Source organism: Platalea leucorodia (genome assembly GCF_965183815.1).
Source record: "Platalea leucorodia genome assembly, chromosome: 7".
Lineage (NCBI taxonomy): Eukaryota > Metazoa > Chordata > Aves > Pelecaniformes > Threskiornithidae > Platalea > Platalea leucorodia.
In genome coordinates this window covers 54,080,773-54,105,277 of record NC_138829.1, presented here as the reverse complement: position 1 = coordinate 54,105,277, position 24,505 = coordinate 54,080,773, and the positions used below count along the sequence as shown (strand labels likewise).

General features: G+C 41.3%; 2 protein-coding genes across 6 annotated transcripts in view; one reads left to right on the top strand and one right to left on the bottom strand.

Annotated features, from left to right (window-relative positions):
- Positions 1 to 13,723, bottom strand: part of AP2A2 (adaptor related protein complex 2 subunit alpha 2) — a 50,889-nt gene extending 37,166 nt beyond the window's left edge. For all 4 annotated transcript variants that reach the window (XM_082318491.1, XM_082318490.1, XM_082318492.1 and 1 more), the window contains exon 1: positions 13,554 to 13,723. In XM_082318491.1, the coding sequence (XP_082174617.1) occupies positions 13,554 to 13,620 (67 nt within the window). In that variant the 5' untranslated portion in view covers positions 13,621 to 13,723. The remainder of the gene's footprint in view (positions 1 to 13,553) is intronic.
- Positions 13,724 to 19,701: 5,978 nt separating this feature from the next.
- Positions 19,702 to 24,505, top strand: part of CHID1 (chitinase domain containing 1) — a 137,420-nt gene continuing 132,616 nt past the window's right edge. For both annotated transcript variants that reach the window (XM_082317127.1, XM_082317128.1), the window contains exons 1-2: positions 19,702 to 19,769; positions 23,043 to 23,209. In XM_082317127.1, the coding sequence (XP_082173253.1) occupies positions 23,084 to 23,209 (126 nt within the window). In that variant the 5' untranslated portion in view covers positions 19,702 to 19,769; positions 23,043 to 23,083. The remainder of the gene's footprint in view (positions 19,770 to 23,042; positions 23,210 to 24,505) is intronic.

Below are 24,505 nucleotides of genomic sequence, written 5' to 3'. Positions count from 1 at the left end.
AAAGAAGTAAACTTACAAGTAACCCAAAGGCTCACAAGACCTCACACAGATAGGATACATGCCTAAGTTCAGACATTCAATATGCCCCATGAAAGTCACTTGAAAGACCAGAAATATTTAAAATTCACATTTTATTAGGTGACTTTACCACCTTAGGCTTCTCAGCACAGTTTCTATTTCATATCAGCTTTTGATTCCAAGAATAGGTATTAGGATTTCTAGTGCCAATTCATGTTAAATATTCAGAGAAATAAGCTGCAGTTTAAATTCTGATAATGCAAGCTTATTCAAGTAATACTTGCGTTGTCCAAACCAAAGCAGCTTATTACTCTTTAGCATTTTAGTTTTTGGTGATTGAGATACTCTAGAGGTCTGGATCCATTATCTCCTACATGAGCGAGCATGGCAGGGCAAAATATCCAACTCGGGCATTATATTCAGTTGCTTGAAGTTTGAGGGGAGCAAATGAAGTCCACTTCAGCAATGCAGAACTGGCCATCTAGTTGTGTTGGAAATTCAGACCTCTGCCTACTCAAACTTTCAAGCAGTTTCCAAAACATCAACTAGCAGCACAAGAAAAAAAAAAAAAGACAGCTTCCTTTATTCTTCATCACATATATTTAGCTACAAGGTTATGAATAAAAGTTTCCTGGCCCTGTTTGAAAATGGTCCAACCTTATGAGTAGTGGGTATCAGATGCTCTGCTTTCACACCCCACTTTACCCCACACCACTCTACAGCCATGTTAGTGGAAGGAGGCTATGTGACAAGGCTTGAAGAGCAGATCAGGACCAGCATTCCCAAGCACCTCCAATCTTATTCCTTTCTTCCATATAAGCAAAGCAACAACTCACAGCATTTAAACATCCTACCACATTTGCATGTCCAAACCTGCTGTGTCACCCAATGACTGTTAATCACCCCGTTACCATTCAAAGATGATCTGACAGCAGGCCAGATGAAAGGTGATTAAGTAACTCAAGGAAACAACTGCCTAAGGATAGGTTAATAGCAGAGTATTTAAAGTATAAGGGAATCCCACACCCAATACAAATTAATCCAGATTTTGTAATTTCTTGATTTAGACTCAAAAAAAGAAACTGAAGTTAGGCCCTTCCAAAACCAACTCTCGCATAAGATGCAGAAAACTGGTTTATATTAATATGCCTATAATAATGGCCATAAAAGTACAGACACATAGCAAGACTAGCACACTGTACAAATGGAAACAAGTTAGGCCCAAAATAGAAACAACTACTTCAGTTTGCCTTGTCATTTTAACAAAATACCTACAGATTTGCTGAACATGGAATTTTTCCATTCTACAACACTGTTTTGTAAGGGGCACTGCTCAAAACACTGAAGTGCAGGGTGCCTTGGCAGGCACTCCATATGGGAAAAAAAAAAAAAAACAAACAACCAACTTTGCCCATACCCAACCCTGAAAAACTACTTACTTGTACCTACTTTTTCACTTACTGCTTTTAAGAAGTTAAGCATCTTCAGAGCTCAAGAATTCACAATACCTGTTCTGAAACATAAGTTGTAGTTGCTACCTGTATGCATCTTGGTTTTCAGATAAAGCAGAAGATATGTCCACAGTTCTAATTTGACCTAGAAACTCCAATTAACTTCTAGAGTGACAAGGCTAGAGATCACAGTGTACTTCCCTCAGTTTATAAGATGCATCTCTTGGGATCACAAAATTTAACCACTTTTCACTAATATATCACGTAACACATTGAGTTTTGTTCTAATTTAACTTGCCAACCTAAAGTAAACTGGTTTTAAAGCAGTAACACTATTTACTGTATAAATAAGCAGCAGCTTGTACAGTCTAAGACTTGAAGTGTCTTCTAACTACAGATTTTTAGATTTGTCTTAATTGGATTAGATTATTTGTTCTGTGCACATAGCAGGGGTACTCAAGTGTTCTCGTCTAAGATACTTGCCAGCATTCGGAATTCACTACTAGACTGAAGCAAGTCTTTTGTTCCTGGGTCCATACTCTACAGAGGGCCACAGTAACATATGCCAGAAGGGTTTAAGTGGTTATGTAAATACACAACACTCCAATTTTGCTAAGCTATCATGTTAGCACTCTTGTTTTCAAGTCTTTAAAACTTATTTTCAGCAATTCACCTGCTCCAGATGAAAATTTTAATTTCTAAAACTATAGATTTCTTTTCCCTTTTACAAAATGAAGAGCACATCTCATTAAAATGTTACCACTGAGTCTGGAGATTTTGTACTTCATTTAGATTAACAGGGCAGAGAACATTGACCTCAGTCTGGGATATTGCTAATCTGGGTAGGATATTTAGTTACCTAAGTTTGGAAGCTAGGTCCTTGCTCTATATCTTTAGGTTCTGTTTGTAAGGGAAGCCCATTGCAATATTTACTTTGAATTATTAGCAATTGGTTCTCTAACCTCAACAAGCATGGCAATAAACACTGATGTTAAAAATGGAGGGAGGAAGGGGGAACAAGAGTAAATACATCTCAGCCAGTTTTTTTAACCCAAGATGAAATCAAGGCTATAATTTTTTTTTTAAAGCACCAAAACCTCTCAGCAAACCTTTCAAGCAGCATTACCTACCCATTATGCTTGCGGATTATCAGTTACTGCTAGAAACTGGGTTCTTTGTGTCCTAAGCAAGCAACAGAGCATTAAGGGAAGCCTGACTAAAATACTTCAGGAATTTATATAGTCAGCATCTTTGGTAGAAATGGATTGCAGCCTCAGCAACACGAAAATCAAAATCCCACCCCCTGTGCACACAGCTGTAGCAGTGAGTTGACAGGAACACCCATATTAAACAGCAAATTCACATCTGAAGGTTTATTCTCTCAAAGTTGAAAACTTGCATAGCAGATGAACAAAAGCCTGTTTTGAATAATTCCTTCAGGCTGTTCTGTTTTGAATGCAGTATATAATCTCATCTAGACCTTGACCACACGTAAATAGCATAGCAACTAGCTGGTGATAAAAGTTTAACTCCATATATTGGAAATCAAGTTGAATAATTAAGTCATCTCCTTATTACTGATTACAGTCTGTATGCACCTGAAATTGCAGTTTTAGAGAGCAGCACTAGCACATTGGGTGTTAAATGTCACTGAGGACAGTCACATAACAATGCTTAGAATAACTCATGAGTTAAAACAAAGCTGAAGTATCTAAAACAAATTTCCTGAACCCCAGTAGTTATATTGCAAGGTAACCTTGTTCAAACTTAATTTATTGTTTACATTAGAGGATGACAAAGCAAAGCAAAACCTCACAGTGGCAGGGAGCTTCAGTTTGTTCCACGTAGAAGGAAAAAGAAGATAAAAGTATCAAAAACCAAGGACCAATTTTTAGCTAGGTCTTCTGCCCCACTAAGTGAGGGGAAAGAGGGGGACAGGACAGGCAGGGGCTGTTAAAGAAAATGTGTTTGATTAACTGAGAAGTTTTCATCAAATTACTCAGCCATGGTAACACTCACTGAAGAATTTCTACATGCATATTTGATTTTTACCATCATTAGAAACGCTTAAGTAACCTTAAGGATGGTTAAAAAGGAAGGTAAGACCACTACTGATGACAGTTGAAGCAGTGCGGCACTGCAGAACTCAGAGGCTTGCAAAGGCAATTGCTCCACCTCACTTCCAGGCTGTTACACAGCTCGCAGTTTCAAGACATTATCAGAGCTGTATTGCAACAAAACATGCTGTAGCCAAGCTATTCAACTTGGAGAGGCTTAATAAAGGTCATGTCATGTATACAAACTGGTGGGTAGGACAGTATTTAAGCCAGGGCACAAGATTGCATTCCACATCAGTTCAGGCCACATGCTTCTCACTTTCACTTATTCAGGCTTTTTCCAGTTTAGCAAGACTATGATTAAATATCCATAACAAGTTATTAAGAGAGGTGATTGCAAGCCACTAAGTTTTGGCTGGCTATTTTGCAGAAGAGACATATACTGTTTATAGCCTTACAGCCCTAGTATGACTGTTGTTAGTCTTCCCCAAGATGAGTACCTGAGCAAGCAGATACCCAGCCACAACATTGTCCAAGGTGCTTATGAGCAATTACTTCATATTTGGCAGTTTGCCAGGCTTCAGACTCCACTGCACTGCTACTGCCTTCATTAGGCAAGATAAATTTAGTGTGCAGTCCACTGTTATCTTTAATTACCACCTTCATTAACAAAGACTAGTGAACATCAAAAGTCATCCAGCTCTTCAGAGAACCAATTACTATTCTTAAATCTCCTAGTAATCCAGGCTACAGTCAGAGCTTCAGTATTGCATAAATAACACCTCCATATCTCAGTTTGGAGTTTTACATTACAATCTACAGAAGAATGAGAAAACAGAAGTTACAGGAAAGGGATTTCTTGAGTCCGTTCATTTGAAGAGAACATTTGACATACCTTAATACTAACTTGGCAGCAGGGTTGCAAGACTAGGCGAGTGCTTCAAGGTTGGAATTAGTGGGCTGCTTGCAGCTCACTTAGGCAGTGACCTGCTCCATCAGGATTAACTTGTTGCTATACTAACTGTAGACTGCCTAAGCCAAGTTTGAGGCACAAAGCACATCCATGCAGATTAATTAGAACTGCTACAAGTCCTTAACTTTCATACAAACCATTTAGAGTTCGGTATATTTCTGATCAAGTCTACACATTTGTTTCCCAAAGGAACAGAGAAGCACTTGTTCCATACAAGTGTCTACACAAATACTGAGCAGAGTAGATTTCTGCAGGCAAGTTCTTGAAACAGATGTATTTACAACATTTAAAGCAAAAAAACCTGCTTCACAAAAGTTTAGATACTCCCAGTACTCATCTGGCTCCAATCTGCTTATGGCAGCAGCCAGTGTAATTGAGCCCACCCAATAATTCATTTATTTTGAATTTATGCACAGGTCAGAACTGTTACATCATGTTACCTCTTAGCCTTACCTGTCCTGTGGCCATCTGACAATTCTATGATTATAGATGTGCCATTATTAGTGTGAGGAACTATAAAGCATATTGGGTAGGAGGCTCTATCAGCATAAGAAAAAGGTTGCCAGCATTCTGTTATGCTTCTTGAAAGCAAGTAGTAGTGTCGGTTAATATTTGTGGCACTACCATTTGTCTAACAGAATATGCCCCTCTGTTCACATTCAATTATTGAACAGGCCTTGAAGACAGGACAACTCTAGTTTTCTGTTTAGGAGAGCAGTAATACAAATACTGCCAAGGCTAAGAGCAGCAGCTTCTCCTCTGAGCCCCATAGTGGCTAGGAACATCTACTTGGGAAGAACACAGTTCTTACACAAGAGATAAATTCTCAATTTTAAAGATGTTGTTAGATGTTTTCCTTGAGAGCTGAGAGTCATTGTTTTCCAAACATAAGGATTTTTCTCTTTTATTATGTTTTCATTAGCCTCTACATTAGGAGCATCTAAACCAATTGGCAAGTTAGGTGGGAGAGACACCACAGTCAAACTGCTACTAGCTTTCCTTCAGCAAAATATGTTGATATAGTTTCATAATCAGTTTGATTCAAGGCTATAGCTTTGAAGACAACAACTCCAGACTGTTCCTTAGCACTGCTCTCCTCCTGGCATACACATTCCTGCTACTACCTTGTACTGCTGCAGGTCAGTTAGGGAGCCAAATAGCCAAAAGTAAAACTGGTTTATTTAATATCCAAAGGGTAAGTCATATCAGCTTTACTACAAGTGATAATGCTAGCAGAAGACATGACCAGGTAGAAAGTTCACCACATTCACCATCCAAACACACTTTAGTTGGCATAAAGCAATCAAATTACACACTTGCCTTTCCTATTGCTAAAGCAGCTTACAAGCATGATGCTAAGACTACACTGCATTCTTAAATCCTGCTGTCAGGGGACAGAGAAAGAAAGTTGTTGAAAGAGGGGGCCCAAATCAAAACAAACACTATCATCTCTACAGTAAAAATGCTGCAAATACTTATAGGAAAATATTCACGTAAGAGTAATCAGTGCATCCATTCTTGCCCTTGTGAAAGAGCTTTTATAGTACTTACATCTCATATCAGTAAATTAAACCACTACTTTTACCTGCCAGCAGGACAGATACTTATGTTACAGCTCTAGAGTACAGATTAGCCATTTGCTATGCAAATCATTAGCTTTATGAAGTAAAACACCAAATCCATCCTCCACCTCTCCCTAATCTCTCAGCTGGTAACTTAGCACAGCAGGGAAGAGGGCCAAAAGGGAGGCACGTTACATAGCAATACCTTAGAGTGGTCTGTTTGCTGTACGCCTGCCCTCACATTATGCGAGTTTGTCTGCGTAAATTCCTTCGTTTGGCTAAACTACACAGAGTACTACAATAGAGGTACAAGTTCTAGGTCCACCTGAGTATGTCTGAAGGAGGATGCTGGTGCTATTGTTTACAAACTCACTGTGCAACTAACCCAAAGAGGCTACTATAAAATACCTTACCTTCACAAGATGTTAACATAGCTTCAGTTTTGTTCAGAAATTGACCAGTTCAAGGCTGCAGAGCAAGTAGCTTTTTGCTTAATGATGTATTAACATCCTGTTATGAATGAAAACATGAGTGCATGTTGTCCTTTCACAAGATATGTTTGATCAGAGGAAAGAAGTGCCTGTCTGTCATGTTGAAAACCATTAATGGCACAAAGGCCATTGAAGATTTTTGTGCCTTGGGACATCCTGTTATGATTAGGTATCCATTACTACAGACAGATCAGTGACATACTGATCACATTTAAGAACTCTGTAGTGTACATTTGCTAATATTCTGCACAGTAAGTGAACTACAATCCACAGAACTGACTTCCTCCTCCAGTATGCCGCTAGAGATTTGCCCCTATACCAACACTTCTCATGAAAGAGCAGGGAGTCACAGGCTTTACTGTAATCCAGTAATCCATTAACTCCTTGTCCTCATAAGGGAAGGGAAATAAATGCGGAAGAGCACAGTGGCTTCCAAATCCTATCACAATTCAGATACCCTAATTGCAGCAGTTTAATAATTTTAGGTGCCTACCATGGTTGGTTTTTTTTTTTCCTAACTAGGCACTACAAGTTAAGAAAAACACTACAGCTCAACCTGTGAAAGAGTTTGAGGAGTAACTAGGTAATAGGGTCTAGCTTAAGACCAGATCTTTTCTCAAGTGAACTGAAAGCTTACTGGAAGCTCATATTCGAGTGACTTTATGACATACAGAACATCTATTAGGCAGTTTAGTTGAAAAAACAACATTGACTCCTATCAAAAGAGAAGCTTTAAGCTAAGAAGATATGCAAAACCAGAAGTGCAAGGTTAGGCTACTACATAAAGCAGCTCTTCCTCCTTCCTTGACTGAGCACCATTTAAGTAGTCATTTCCTTGAACAGTATTTTCACACCATACAGTTACACTCCCTTCAACAGGGTAGGGCAGTATTTGCACTGATTTAGTACAAGTCACTGTGGGCTCTCTTCTACCTTAGTTCACATTCAGATAATAGAAGAACAGTTTGAGGCTTATCCAAAGTCTCCTAGTTTAACTATTACTTCTAAACTACTATTTCAGGGACCTTAAAACAATCCTATATGAGCTCATTAATTGAGGCAGATATGCCATAGTCTCTGCCATAGTCCTTAACTTCCTCTTACTAGTCCTGATGGGCAGCCTTTATCCAAAGGATTGCAAATCCAGCAGATGTTATATTTTCCAATGTCTCTAATGGAGAGGTTGGATGTCACATGAAAGATTCTAGCTCTCTACTACCTCTCATCTATTAATTATTGTCTTTGCCTACTCTCCCATTTTCTCAGCCAAACATGTATAAATTCAACAAGTGTAAAACAAACAAACCAACCTACAAAAAACCCCCAGCCCCTCAGAGTTCCATGAAATAATCACAAGAAAGCTAAGACAGAGAGGCCATGGGCAGAACACTAGCCTCGTTTTACACATCCTCTTCAGATTAATCTCATGCTAATTGTGTTTTCCTTAAATCACTCTCCTGCAAATAGTAGCAAGTGATGCAAGACTTACTGCTTATTATAGCTCTAAGCAGCATGCTCTTAGGATTTTTTTCAGGCCAGAAACGGTCCATATTAGATGAGTGGCCATAGCCTTGCAAGAGAAACAGAGCAAATCAAGATGCCTTGCCTTCAGATTTCTTCAGAGAGATAAGTAGTCTAAGAATACAAATAAAGAAGAGTCATTGACTGTCTACAGGAGTAACTCAAGTCCTACTTTAAAACTATACCCAATGCAAATAAGAACCTACACCTCAGGGGAGCAATGCAGTAGCTTTAGCCTACACACTGAAAGCCGTATTACTGACATAGAGCACTAAAACAAGCTGTATGTGCCCAGCTCACTCTATGTGAAGTTTGTTTCACTGTGTGGCTGTTCTCACAGAGAACAAATAACTCCATACATACCCACATGGTCATTTAATTCATGTGCATGCCCCTCCCACATGCACAGGTAATGCACTCCATTATCTGCCATCCAGTCAAACGGGTGATTATCGTATGATGAATTTAATGAACTAGCCTTTTTTAGTCCCCACTTGCTTGTCTGTAACCTGATGCACCAGTCCCAATTCAGTGAAGCAAAGCTACTGAAGTCAGACTTCAAGAGGCTTCAGCCTCTGGACACTATCCCTGCCCAGTAGAAAGAAGAATTAATACACTGAATTCTATGAGAAGTGACAGACCTTTGTTTAATATATCTGTTGGGTTTTATCTAAGGAAAAAATATAGCCCAAGGAGAAAGGAACAGTATCTTGGAACAGAATGTATACAGAAACATTTGCAGAACAAACTAAAGGAATCCTTCCACCCTCTGTCCAACTTTTAAGGTGACACTGAAAAGGTAAAACAGTTATCTAAACTAGTGAGGGAAATGAAGAATGATATTGTCCTTCGAGCCTGTGGCAAAAGCAGCTTTTGCCTCTGTATAGACTCATTTCATCAACCCAAAGGTAGATTACTTCCTGATTTTACAGTGGAGGAGGCGGTTACAGGTAGTACACTTAACATTGTAACAGAAACTATTTCTACACTACTACCTCCAAAAGAAAGGAGAAAAGCAAGCTTTCCTAGTTTTCAGGGTGAATAGCAGATAATGCTCTTGTTGCAACAGAATAGGTTGAGTGACAAACAAAAGTACTTCATCACCAGATAAGCATAAAGCTATTCTCAAAAAATGAAGACAGACTCCTGATGATGCATCTGTCAGCTAAGACAGCTGGAGAGTTTACAGGGCACCATCTTACATAAGCCAAATCACTTCAGCAGCTCTGCAGTACATACACAAAAAAAGATTTAACATACTTTTTAAGAATAAGGTATTTCTTGCACAGTCCATATGCTTATAACACGTGCTGATCTTCTTGTTTTAGTTCACGAGGCACTTCATTCAAGCAGTGACAAAGACCCTTCCTGACCTGAACTCCTAAGTCTGGATGGCACTTCACCAAACTACAGGATTCAGAGCCTTCCAGCTCCACTACCACCACAATCTATTTTACAGCATAGCTGTTTTCTCAGTGGGCCACACTAAGTAAGGGCTAATTAACTGGGTTACCTTAACCAAGTACTTTAGCTTTCAATCTACAGTTCTTGTCTCTCGTCTGATGTCTACAAAAGATAAGCTAAAAACCTATTTGCTGTACTATTTCATGTACATTATAAAACAATCCAATTAATCAAGTTTCTAGAAAAGCCCATACATGTACTGGCAAGTTGTCAGGCACCTAAAAGGGTTATTTTCTTAAAACCTCTTTTTTTTCCCTGCCATCTGCACTAGGACCTTTACATGCAAAATACAGAACCTACAACAAGAAGCTGCCCTGAAACAAAATTCTGGAGACCTATCAGGAACTATAGGATAATTTGTTTTCTTACACTATCAGATGTTGAAAATTCACTTGACATTTGCATGAATAAAGAACATTTCACTTTGAAAAAATTCATTCAATATTACAGTTTCACAGAGCCTAGACCAAAGTCAAAGCGTTTGGTCCTTTTGCCCCTTAAAATATTTTACAATTGCTGCTACAAGTAGTATGCTGACTTTTTTTTATTAAAAGCTCTACAGACTTTTAAGAAATCAGTGTACTTCAAGCAAACTTTTTAAAGTCACATAGAAAGTAATTCTTACATTTGAAGTCATATGTGGCACAGAAGCATTTCACACATGGATTATCTATTAAACTTCTTGATCTAAGTGCCAAAAATATGCTTAACCAACCCAGAAGCAACAACCAACCTTTTATCTATTGAAGACAGACTGACAGCGTGAGCTGTTGATTCACTCACAATCAACTAGAGTTGTAAGCACTGAAAATTGCTATCAAGTAAGACTTTTTTGAAGCCTGTAACAGACTGGTAAAAACAGATAGGCAAGACAAGCACCACTCCCAAATCAGTAATATAATAATATATCAGTAATATAATAAACTTGTAAGAGAACGATGCATTATTTAGTGCTGCAGATTTTGTAGGCACAAATGCCCAAGAAATAAAACTTGATGTAAGAAGGTTAAGCATTTCCAAAAGTAGACAGTCTAAATTTACATAAGTATCCTGCTGAAGTTTAGGTTATTTTATTAGCTTGAAATCACATGCTGTGCATCCACCTGAGCACAGTTAGGACACAACAACTGTATTTTCATTTTTCAGCAACATCTATAATGCAGATTCCTTATCTGTGCAAAATCTTTCAGGAAAAAACACACACACCATGTTTCAACATTACTCAGTCTGGAAGGGCTGTAGGCAAACTAAAAGTGTTAGGCCCTTATGGTAGTATTACAAAGAGATAAATGAGTCCAACAAAGCCAAAATTAAGACCAAAATTCAGAATGCCAGCAAGCATTTTGCAAATCAGTGCAACTGTCAGATATTTAGCCCAACTTTAAGGCTAGAAACAGAGGTCAAGAGCTGCACTTGGTTTCCTTATCTCCCATTCCCTTGGCGGGGGTGGGGGGTGGGAGACGAGACCCTTGACATCCTTCTTGGTGTCACTTCCCTCCTATCTCAGAACAGGAACATTTTCTTTGATTTACAAGTCAAAAGATTCTGTTCACCTAAACAGCTATTACTTTTTGTTCTTGACAAATATCTAGCTCCCCAGTCTGAAAAGGGAAAAATGGAACTTAAGGCAATACCAGTGCCTACAAAGCAGAGTCTCTAAAGAGTGTTCTCAAGTAATTTTGGGAATCTTAGTCAGCGTATGGTCAGCTGGCAACACTCAGAGCTCCCTTAAAGGAAAAATATTCAAATGCCATTAGATACCTATTTGGAAGCCGCATAGATCACCTACTAGTGGGAACTACCAGCTCTTTCGCAGCTATTTGGAAGATGTACTTACTTTCTATGATGATGAGATAGATACAAAAGATGAGATGATACAAAAATGATACAAAGATGAGAAAGATACAAAAGTAATTACAGCTCCCAAATAGCTGTCTGGACAGGGACAAAACATTTGAGAAATATCGGTATTTGTTTAAACAGTAAAAGCATTAACATTTTATTTGTTTCACAAGCAAGTTACATCTTTGTCACCCTTGCAGACACTGAGAACATGGGAGGTTTGTTGTCCAATCTGGAGATGTGGTTGTTCCATCAGAGTTCCCACACTGCCTACGCACTGGCAAGCTTGTGGGGAAATCAGTAGCTAATTTGTTCTATCCAACTACCTTAAATCTTGTTATTCCACATCTCTAAACATAGGTTAGGAACCTAAGAGCTTGAATGTTTCTCTTGTATTCTCTTCTACTGAATTCCATTGAAAACGAGAGTGGACAAATGTGTTAACCAGCTGTAAGACATAAGAGACATTGAATCATAGAATCATTAAGGTTGGAAAAGACCCTTCAGATCATCGAGTCCAACCATTAACCTATCACTGCCAAGTCCACCACTAAACCATGTCCTCGAGCACCACGTCTAAGAATGAAATCATACTACTTCTAACTAAATGAAGGAAAACAATCATTAAAAAACAGTAGGTAGATACAACAAGAAGTCTTAAATGCTATGACACCAGGTGAAACTGTGTTACACATGCAGCTTGCATAAAATACCAGGGCACTGGAAAATTTTCAGTAAATAGTTAGGCCAAACAGACAAAGCACAAGACCATTCATGTAACCTTGAACTGATACACAACACATTTTATAAGCCTTCTTCTACACATACAAGAGTGAAGTCTGAAGAAGCCTAAGGACCTGCAACTCTGTTCTGAAAAAACATTGAGACAGCTTCTGCTGTAAGGAAGATTAACAACCTTGAATTTTACATTCAAAGCCCCTGTTTATGTGGCTAGAAGTCCACATCACCTGAATTTAGTTTAAGGAAACTCTGCATTTAAATGGTTTTGTTTTATTGGTATAATTTTCTCCCCAGCTTTTTGTATTAGAAGTCATCAAAATGAAGAGTTTTCCAAGCCAGTGTGGTTATCCCAATACAACCCTAGTTAGATCATCATAATTTGTATTAAAAAATACTCCAAATCCACTTTCATCTGTTAGAGAGGAAACCTTACTGACATTGCTTTTGAAGTAGCCTCAAGTAATCTACAGAGGCACACAGGTGGACAAAATAGAGCTGTTTCATCACACCAACCACAGTGACCTTAGCCCTTCCCCAGGCAATTCCTGCCACATCATGCACTTAGATCTCCAACTCAGATTAATATTAAACTGCTATCACGTGCAATTCTCAGTCAAAAAGAAAAGCTGAACACTGAGGTGTGCCCCCAGATGTACACCTTCCCCCCCCCCCCCCCCATCAAGCAGCAGCAGATGCTTACTCCTCCTCTCTGCCCTACATACTCACAGGAATGCTCCCCCCTCTTCCCTCAGGGGAACACTTAGTCGCACCCCTCTCCATCCTATTTTTAATTACACAGATCCTAAGAGGCGATTTCTGTCAAAGCAGAATTTTAAAGCCAATTTCAGCCAAGCTTAGGCACACCCACAGCAGGCCCTGCTCGCAGGCACCCCTACAGAGGCCTGCTTTCCATCAGTGACGTTTTTGAATTGAAAACCGTTCACGGATTTGGAAGGAGACCAGAGACGCCTCTCCCTGGCCCACCACAAATCCACCCGCACCCCGAATACACGCCGGCTTCGCTGCAGAGCCTTATAAACAACGACGACGGCGAGCACCGACCTCTCGGCACCCCCTTCCGCCGGGGCAGCGACCACAACGCCCAGCGCCCCTCCGCAACGGCGGGGGCGAGGGAAGGGGAGGGAGGGAAATACCCCGACCAACCCACCCAAAACGCACACACCAACCCAAACCCACAGCAAAAGGCCTTAGGCTGCTTCTCCCCCCCCCCCCCGCCGCCGCGCCGCCTCCCCCGCCGCCCCCTAGGGCGCGTCGCCATTTCGTGAGGCTGGAGCGCTCCGAGCAGCCCGCTGCGGGGGGCCGGGGGAAGAGGAGAGCACTGGGGAGGGGACTGAAGGAAAGAAGCCCCGGCCCCACGGGGCAACGGCCGGCCCGGCCCAGGCCCCAGCCCCCACGCCTCATCCGCCACTCACAGTTCCGGATATCGGAGATGAAGACCGCCAGGCCCCGCATCCCATCGCCCTTCGACACCGCAGGCATCGTGGCGCGCGATCACGGCCGCCCAGCGACACGCCAAACCGCCACAACTACCACCGCCACCGCCCGCTCTCCCCGCGGCGTTCTTCAGGCCGCTGCCACCGCCGCCGCCTCTGCAGCGCGCAGGCGCCGGGACGGCTCCCGCGCCCCCGCGGGCGGCGGGCGCGCGAGGCTCTGGCGCCACCTGCCGCGCGGAGGCGGGGGCGCTGCGGGCCGCGCCGGGCCTCCCCTGAGCGGCCGCGGCGGGCAGGGTCCCTGGCCTCTCCCCCGGCTCCTCGCACCGCGGGCCGGGTATCCCCGTAGGAGCCCGGGCGATGCTGCGGTCCCGGAGGGCTGGCTGCTGGGAGGCTGGGCCCCGGAGATCGGCGGTGTCGCTGCTGGGACGCGATTACCAGTCACCGCCATCATGGCAAACGGGCCCAGGCCGACGCGAGGGGTGGGGGGCAGGCGGCCCTTCCCCGTGAGGGGTTGGCAGGGCGGCTTCAGCCGCTGGGTTCGCGGGTGAATCCACTGCATGCTCCCTGCTTAGGAACGGCCTAATCCCTTCCTCTCGCCGTGCCCCCAATGATCGAGTAGTTTTATGATTTCTGAAGGAGAAATACAAGGCTTTGCAGGTCCCTCAGAGGATGTAACTTCTGAGGGAGGAGAGGGACGGCAGATCGGGAGACAAGAAAATTTCACTTCATCGGTAAGCTTTGAGCAGCCTCTTCATCTAGGATCTTATTTCTAAAATGTGGAGAGTGGGGTACAGACTCTCTATGGCACAGTAGGTATGATCATGCTTTCCACGGGGTGGACTGACGGAGGCCATGCCTCAGTCCTCCAGCTCAAAAGTGGCCCCAAAACAGTGTATGGGATCTACTTCACGTACCCTGTGTAGTCACTGTGAACATTTTCAAGCCCAAGAGCTGCTATATGCAAAGCCATCCTTTGTCACACACCCCTTGTGAGCGTTCTCTCAGTTGCATAAGTGAAGCAGTTGCTCTGGGTTACATGTGGCAATTCACACCCCTCTGACTCCCTGGGCATGCAGGTGTGCAGACCCAGGGCCATGTGTTTCTCATGAAGGCTGTGAACATGCAGAGCGACACGCCATATCTACTCCTGAGATTTAAAACATTTCAAGGTTAAACTGATTTAAACATGCCAAAGAGGTAGGACTGCGCAGAGCATTTAATCTTATCAGCTGAAAATAGACTCAAATCGTGTCAAAACTGGCCTAGTCTGCCTAACCAAAAGTATGCTGAGAGTTTCAGTCATAATGCAAGTGATTAGTATACTTAGTGGATTATAATGACCTGTAGAATCATGGGGTTTAGGACTACTGGAGATCAATGAGTCATTTAATCTGTTTTCCTGTATACTTCAAGCCATTTCATTTCACCTGTTGTGGTGGGTTTTGTTTGTTTGTTTGTTTGTTTGTTTGTTTTTTCCCCCTGAATTGAGCTCAGTATCTAGCTTTCAGCTACAGCCTATGTTCCAGAAAGGCACTCAGTCTTGATCTGACATCATCAAATTCACTGTTTCCCTGGATAGTTTGTTCCCATGGTTAATCCTCCTCATTTAGAGCTTGCATCTTATTTAAATTTATCAAGCTCCAGTGCCTTTAAGTTAATGATACATTTTTCTCTCATAAAGAACTACATAATACTTGATACTATATCTCTGATAGTGGCTGTACACCTCAGGTCACCTCTCAAGTGTCTGTTCTGCATGTTTTCAGGATACATTGTTACATGAGTGCTTTTTAGTTGTGTGAGTATCTATTAGAAGGACAAGATGACAGTACGTGGTAGTCACACATATATCCATTTCTCCCTGGATCCATTTTGTAGACCAAGTGCAACTACAGGCAGTCATGCACAACTAGTCTTATAGTCAACTCAGATTCGCTGCATCTGTAGGCTTACATGAAGTAATCTCTCCTTTTTCATAGCTTTACAAACAGATTTTGATGCTTAACAATAACTTCCATTTACCTTTGAAGCTGAGAACTTAAGATGTCACTATGTAGGAGTTCCTGTTTCAGAAAAAAATATCTTTTTTGAGCCAGCCAAAATGTTGAACAATTTCTACTCTTAAGAGCACAGTGACACCTAAAGGCTAAGTATATCAGTCCTGTCTGGCTGTATTCCAGTCAATACTGCAGCTGCAACTCATGCAGGTACACTTAAACTACATTTTAAGTGGTGGCTTAAATACTGCTAGCAGAACAGCTATGGCAGGACCAAGCTAAGCATGGGCTGCAAATTCTGCTTGAGAACTGGGGTAAATATTCAAGTAGTTAACCCATGTGGAGCTTTCTAATTTTGTAACTATACTGCTAAATATTTCATTTGAAGTGGCTCAATATGCAGTACAAATACCTGGTTATTTTATGTCAACCTCCTTTGACTGACTTTTGAGGCTTTGCTATATTCATCCTTGCTCCCTGTCTTCTTTTTGCCTCAACAAAGGCTTATGCAATTATGGCAAATGTGTAGGTATATGTCTGCCTTTACTGACTCGTAATTTAGAACTTATTAGCCCATTTCAGACAATTTTGGTACAGAGAAGATACAAATTTTACATGAATAGTCAGCTAGAGGAAAGAGAGCCTGTAATTGTCTCTAGATGCATCCTGACTGAAAGAAACATTGTAACATGAGCTCAGCTGTTACTATACGGCACAGAGTTCGCTCGAGGCAGAGCCCTTAACAAACACACTGAGTTAATAAATCTGGAAAACACTTTGCTTTGAGCTTAACATCTATAAAACACCAGTCTGTGAAAAAACAGACTTCATTAGTTCCATCCATCCCAAGATGTCGTGATTTTTTAAGAGATTTCTAATTACTGTAAAATCAGCATTAAAGGGGAAATAGTCTCAAGAAATGCTTTCCTGTTACACAAAATGTTTTGCAGCACATTTGTTTCCCAACAAATTCACAATGGTTATCCCTTATTTCCCATATCATACATTAATTACACTGACCTTCATAAAATTATTACCATTAAACTGAATGGATTCAGCTGGTCAGTATCTATTTGTGGGAACTACAAAAAGGGAATTGTTCCTTTCCCTTTGTTACTTCTGTCAGATTTGTCCCTCACCCCATCAGTTATTGCTTTCTTCTGCTCCTCATTCATGGTCATTCTAACCATTACTGGAAGCAAAAAGAGCTAAGGAGAAAACAGAATCGGTGGCTACTCCACGTACATGGTCAATTGTGTTTCTCTACCTGACATTCAACATTCACTATCCATCAACAGAGAGCACAGGTTTATCAGCAATGCCTTCTGCCATGTCAGAGTACTAGATGTGCTGCTTTCAAGGTTAAGAAACGCAAAGTTAGGATAATATCACTATCATGAAACCCTAAACTTCCAGAAATTTGGGACGGATCTGCCTAGATCTTTTCTTTCCAGTGAGCTCCTCAATGACCAGAAGGGGTTTACACTCAAAACATCAGGTTTATATTAAAATGTAGAATAGAATACTTAAGCTTTAAAATAAACTCTAAAAAGATGAGATAAAATAAGGGTGAATAAAGGATTTACAAATAAGATCTCCTTTGCCACTTGCATGCTAGCAGAGTAATGTTAGCCAGCTGGGTGGCTTTGTGAGTTGCAATAAACTCTGTATAATTCCTTCTAGTTCATAGAAGTTTTTTTCATTTAATCTCTGAGGTCCTTCTGCTGTTTCTCTTAGCTTTCTTTCTCCTTAACTACAGGCTTCCACTCATTTCTTGCTGCAACACCGTTTTTATTTTCTGAGTATGCACAGTTAATTGCCAGGAAAACAGCATACTTTTACTCTCCCTCAGGTGTCCTATCTTACTCAAGTACTGCTTTTTTAAAGGAATAATAGTGTACAGACTGAAAAGACAGAAATAAAACTGATCTATCTGGTCTATCACAGGCAACCATAACCCATTTTTAAACTTATTTATGCCTCTTTGAGCTGGCCACAAATGCGTAGAATTAAAGCAAAAGAATTATTGTCAGTAATAATAATCAGTAACTGCTAGAGTATGAGGAAAAAAACAAACAGAAAACTGATCAATATTTTATGTAAAATACTCACCTTTGTAGCTCGGGGCCTTTTCATTTTTAGAAAAAATAAAAAGAAGCATGAGAGAGGATTCCAGGAAAAGCAGAGTGAAATTTAATGAGTTGCAAGTAGTTACATAGGGGGAACTCAGGTGCTGATATGCCCAGCATTGTGGCACCCAGCCTTCAAGTACCTGGCTTAAGGAAAGGAATTCAAAGTGCCAAGTTCAGTTACTGAATTTGGTAAGTAAGTAGTGCATGGGGTAGACAGTGGGAGTTAAACAAGACACATTCATAATTCCCAGAATGGATACAGATTCTTGTCTCTTTGGAGAACATTGAAAAGGTAGAAGCATAAAGATCTCCTTATCTTTTGGTCTTGCTTAGTGGAATGTCAGCCTCTGGTGGGGACTGCCCAATACCCTGTATATGTCTTAAAAATTTAGGTGCATCCTTACATATAAGAGATAAGATCTGCAATTCCCTTACAGGTACCTATGGGTCTCCTCAAAGGCAGCATGCACCCTGTCAACTACTTGCAGCAAACCTTTGGATCAGTCCCACTAAAGCTACAAGAAAGAGAGTCAATAGAAGAATATGATGGGAATGCAACACAGGAAATGATAGATTTCATTACAGAGAGACTGGAAACAAAATTGATTTTTCATGCCCTCATGCCTTGTCTCTGTGGTTCCTGCTATTTAGAAGTGTAACCTGGAAGTATTTAAAGTTTGTGAGAGATGAACAACATGTTATGAAACAACAATAAATCTGGTACCACATCGATTGTAAATTACTTTAGGTACTGTGGTTATGCACCTTATAAATTTGGGTCAGTTTATATATGAAAATGTACGGTGTTTCAAACATGCCTATCAAGCAGTCCTATAAGATGAAAAAAATCACTACTTCTTGAGTGAAAGCTGAAGGATTCAGAGGTGTTTTGGTGACACTAAAAAAGTGGGACAAGATGTTCCTTTTTCCTGCTCTTTCATCTGTAAGTGTGTGGGTCCAAATGTGATAGTGAGTACCAGTTTCCTTTCTGAAATCCATGCTAGAATTTAAATCTGGGTGATTCAGTGCACAGAGAAAGCGTTCATGTTCTTAGCACTTGCCAGAGAGACCATACATCCAGTTACTGGCAAGACTTGTTCAGAGGAAAAACGTTTCTGTTTTTCTTTTCAGTGCTAAAGAATGTTCACGAAGATCTTCATTACACAGGAGGGAATGAAAGAGTAGGACAGATCAGGAGAAAATAAGGTAACCTTCCAGTTCAGCTTCTGGGATGTCACACCAAGCTGTAACCAACACAGCAAGCAGGTCACAGAAAGGCTTCTGTTGGGAAGTGCACTGCCAGGATATGCTAGGCTTGCCACTACATCACGACATAACACATCCATTTTTATCAAGTCTTTTGATGTGGTATTTAGTCCTTGCAAGCAGCCCATGAAATAACAGTTACACGAAAACTTCTGCTGCAGTAAAAATAGTAGTAGCACAGCCGTGTTGTACGTAAAAACACAAACTGCAGAAGGTCAAAACAGAAGATAATAAAAAGCTCAATTTAAAACATAAACTTTTATTTTGAAGCTTGTTAACGGCCATCTGAGATTTGACCCCTCCTTCCTGCACACCTGGAGTTAGCAATACCGCTTGCTGACTCTCTGCGGCCTTGTCTGTACTATCACCTTGTCTCCAGGCCAGCCCACATACTTTAGCCCAAACTCCCTACTTAGCTACACTATTTGCTACAGCTTGGAACAAACCAAGAGGCTCTCCATGGGAATTTACGGTTAGACCGCGACTAGCATTTGCTTTCTTCGGGTACGGACGAGCACCAATGTAACCCGCACCCAGGGACAGCCCGGCCGGCGCCCCTTCGCCTGGGCTCGGCCGGGGCAGGCAGCTGCTCCCGCGCCTCTCGCCCCGCCCCGGGGAGCCGGCACCGAGCAGCAGCCCCTCCCTCCAGCTTGCAACCGCCAGCACTGCCTCGCCGCCATGTTGGCGCAACCAGTTGTTACCCGCCGCCCGGCGCGCTCTCCCCCCCGCCGCCTCAGCGCTGCCCCGTCAGCCGGCGGGGCGGTGCCGTCCGCCCCTCCTTCCGAAGCGGACGGCGGGCGGTAGGTGGTGGCAGCGGGCGGCTGAGGGCTGTCTGGGGAGAAGGAAGGGGACGGGCGGTAGGGCCGTGTTCCGGCCGTGCGGTGGCCCTCGGCCTGCACCGCAGCCGGGGTGGGGGGGTGACACGGCAGCTGAGGGTGGCCTGGGTGGCCCCACGGGGTACGAGCTCGGGGGTAGGCCGCGGCGGGGGCTTGCTCTGAGGGAGCCTGATGGCTTGGCAGGCTTCCAGGCTGCTGGCAGTCTCTGAGGCCTGCGTGGAAAGCTTCGGTATGTCGAGAGTCAGACGAGTATGGGAGGCAATTCTTACTGTCAAAGTAGAGCACCTTACAAGAGGATAGGGAGTAATGTTTACACAGGTTAGAAATGGGTTTATTTTCACTCTTCGCTCCTGAATCTAGCTTTTGTTCATTTAATTTAAAAACACATCAATAGTGTACTTCCTGGGCTTCCTTTACTAAGGGATGCAGACTCCTGCAGCAGTAGTTAGAATCTAGTTTCTTCTTTAGAAATAAAATATAAACATTAACTCTGATTTCCAAATAGTTACTGTGCCAGCCTCCAACATTATTTAGTTTCTTTGGTTGCTTCTTTTGGACAGCCTAAATCTATGCCAGCTGTTCTCTCGTTTAAAAATAAAGATGCATTTAAAACTAAAAGTGTGTTACCTCATGTGGAGACGCAGGTTAAACAACATTTGTGACCTGGCTTGGCGAGAAACCTGGGCTTCAGATCGGTTTGTCGAAAGATGTTTTAAACCTTGAATTGTCTATAGTATCAATTGAACAAGGACGCAAACAGAGTCAACTTCACTTTTGCTTGCGTTTTGCAGTGATACAGGAAATAAGAGTGCCAACCTCATACAGTTCTGTTCAGTTTAGTTAGTTTGGGGAGAATTAAAAAATGATGAAGGGAGATTTGCAGAAGTAGAACTTGATGGGGATCTAGTTTTGTAAAGCTTGCAAAATTCATGTTTATAGTCTCCATAAAAAGCGTTTAAAGTTTGACATTCATCTTCATGTAGTAGAGCTATGGTGTCTACTTAATTTTCACTAAACCGATGTTGTTAAAGAACAAATTATTAAAGTAAGGTTCCAACCAAGAGTCGATATTGGACTGTCACTGGTAGAAACCATTTTGCCACAGGCTCAGTGCTTCCTGTAGATGTAGGAGTGGATGTTGACTTAACAATAATTGGCAGAGGGATATGATCACATCAAGGAAATAAGGACATTTTGATGTCTAATTAGATGGCTTTTTAAAATTCTGGTTTTCAGCTGTGAAATATTAACTTCTCTTCAGGGAAGTGGATGCTGTTGCTAATTGTTTCTGAAAGTGAAATCAAACACCTCCAAATCAATATATACCAGCTTCTGGAAGAATTGATATCCTGTCCAAATAGTTAAGACTTGTATTGACTATTCAGGCTCTCAGTTGTTCCTCTCTGCAGTAGTCTATAGATCCTGCCAAGCTAGATGGAACAGAGTAGATACTATCAAGAGCAACCTGCTTTGTCTAATTTTTTAGGATGTGGAAAACAAGGGGATTACCAGTGACCTTGAAGTCAAAGCAGAAGCATAACACCTTAACTATTAATTATAGTGAATTTCAAATGGTATAGCAATTTAGCTTTTACCCCACCTTCTGGATCTGAGAAGGATTAGAAGGCTTTCTGCTTTTATTTTGCAGTCTTTATAAGACTTGACTAAAGCCTTCCAATCATTTTGTACATGAGGTTATTGATACCCTATGTTCTTTGGTGCTAATGACATTGGTTTTTTTCAAGCACTTCTGCTGCCATCGTGTTTTTGCTTTGTTCCCTAATCATGTACTCCTCCTCTCTGTTTTTTCTGCAGAATCCCTAACTCCTGCAATAACTATCTCTGCTTTTTAAAACCTCACTGCTAAGCCAGCCACATCCAAATATGCTTAAGTTTATTGGGTTGTTGATCTCATCTCTGCATTACCAGTGTGGGCCTCAAATAGCTGCTGTTTCATTGAATACCCTTCCATTTAACCTTTAAGGTTCCTTCTGCCACCATGTTACTGCCACAGTACTCCTTTAGAGTGCTCAGTCTGCTGTTGTGGGATCCCTCACCTGATGTTTTGTACAGAAACAAAATACTCAAACTTTGAGCAGCACCTGTTATCAGTGCCAACAGAACAACAAGTCTTGTAAAATATGACTTGAAGAAATGAACTCCAAAGTCTTTAAAGTGAGTGGCAGAAATGTTAATTCTTCAGAGTAATACAGGAAGCACGAGAATTTTTTAAGTTTGACGAAACTTCAGAAAATTATGAGAAAGGTAACCTTTTTTTCTTCTCCATTAGGATCTCAAAATTATGAGAAGCAGCCTGACACGTATCTAGAGCCACTAGTTTATTATAGATGAAAGCTAGTCCCAGTTTGATACTTAGGACTTCCAGAATTAGTAACAGGTTGCTTTTCTTCATTCTAGTATTTTACCTCCTTTCACCCTGGTTCCCCTAATGCTAAATATTTTTTCTCTGTTTTCTTCTTATCCACTTCTGGGAACTAGGCTGGAAACCAGTGTGACTCATGAATGGGTAGAGGTTGAATAACAAGCTCTGCCTATATTTGAAATTTTTTTTTTTGTAAAGTCTTTCCTCTGACAGAACTAAGGTGTGATAGATAAATAGCACTGAAGGGAGCTGTTCTCTATTAATTCTCAATTCTTTTATCTGGAGCTGGGACAAATGGTCAAAGTCATTCTTCTAGACTAAAAGGACCCCTATTTTTTTTCAATTTTGTGTGTATCACTGACTTGGCAAGGAATTGAAAGCAATATTCTCACCTGTTAGAGTAAAGGCACTTAGCTATAAGCATATAGCTATAATTCTTTCTAGCTCTTAATTAATTTGTGACTTGCTGACTGGGTTAGGCAGGAGCAGAAACAGATGTTACCTCTTATTTGCTATAGAAAAGGTAAAGTGGTACTATAATTGTTCTGGGCAGCAGGCATTTATCTCAGTTTCAGCTGTAAACTGTTATACTTCTTTAGGGATTCTTTAAAAGGGAAGCTGCAAGTGTCCAACCCACTCTCTCTGTGATAATCCTACTAAAACAAGGGACAAAAAAAGATATTCGATCCTAGGAATCTCTAAAGATATTCTGCTATTTTGCTGCTAGAGCAAAAGCAGTATTAAAACAGTACTGCCTTAATAAGTCTGATTCTAGAAGGCAGAAGATAAGACAATTGCCTGACTTTTCTTAGACAAGAAAAAGGAATTAAACTGTTATATTCTTCTGTTCACAGAGATTTGAACCCTTACGTTTTCAGGGCAGGGGAAACTTGACATGGGGAAAAACACCATGAGGCTTCTCTGTACTTCACTTTCTCTTACCATGATTTGCTGGCTAGCTGAAGGTACCCTGTCAAAAACAGATGCAAAGAAAGGTGCTACGAAAAAACTGGAAGAAAAGGTAGGAGAAATAACTGAAACACTCCTCTTATCTAACATGTGCAGTGAACTAATTGAACTTTGGTAATTGGACTTTCATTCTGTCAAAACAGTGTTAAACGCAACCATGCATTTCTGTTGAAGCTTATGCTCGCAAATAAGACTACCTGAAACTGTCCTTTCCTTCAGCTTTTATAAGTGTCACAACTGGGTCGCTTGAGACTTCTGGAGCTTTATTCCCCATGCAAGCTGCAGAAGCAGGAAATTTTTGCCCCCTCTTGCATAGCTAAAGGAGACATACTTACATCCCTTTGGAAAGGGGGGTGGGGAGCAGTAGTTTGGGCCAAGAGTGCTAGGTCATTTACTGGTGGAAGGGAAGGTGTTCTCAGCCTTGCCAATGGGAAGGCTGTATCCTGATAGAAGAGTTTGAAGAGCATTCTAACCTGCCTTTGCAGGCAGAAATGATTGAGTCCCATAGCAATCTGAGCAAGTGGAGCCAACCTGCTGAAGTCTCTCTTAACTTGCTGAGCATGTTCTTGTTTTCTGCCTGTTTTCTTTCAAAACTGCAAGAAGGCACAGCAGTGCAAGAGAAAGGGTGTATATGGAGAGGAAGTATATTTACCAGTGCATACACCAAATACATGTACTTAGTTTTGCTGAGCATGTTAGGTAAAAAAGTAGATATGTTCAAAATCTTCTCCCTTAAATTATAAGTGTAGTTAATCCTTCAGTATGCAGATAAGTTTCGTATTGTTTGTATTGCTTTCTCAACATCTACTAGGAAGAAAATCTAGCCTGCAGGTAATGATGATAATACAAAGTTTTAAGACAGGAATTATCGCTAAAGTCCTTACGCTGAATGAATAGATAGTTTCTGTGTACTTGCCACGCACACTTCATTAGGCCTTCTCACTCTGTTTCTGTCTGCTAAAACTATTTGTGCTGTTTTAGCTGAAGCAGGTCTTCCTTAAAGAAAGGTGTTCAGAACCTTGGCCTTCAGTAACCACAATGCAGCATACTCAGTCTAAAATAAATCCAGTTTAAAAGTCATCTTAAAAATTCTTGGTTAAGAACTCCTAACCCTTTTTTATCATTTTGGGAGTAACATGCCAGAAAGCGTTGACTAGAGAGTAGAGCACCATCAGCTGTGGTGAATGATGTTCTTTAATCTTTTCACTTCTTGTTTGGGTTTTTTTTTTTGTTTGTTTATATGCTTTTTGCCTTGCAAACAAAGTAAATTTACTGATTATGACAGATCATTTCTGAGCACTTTCCTGTTGCAGTTTTAAATCAAATTGCTCTGCATCATTTAAAAGGA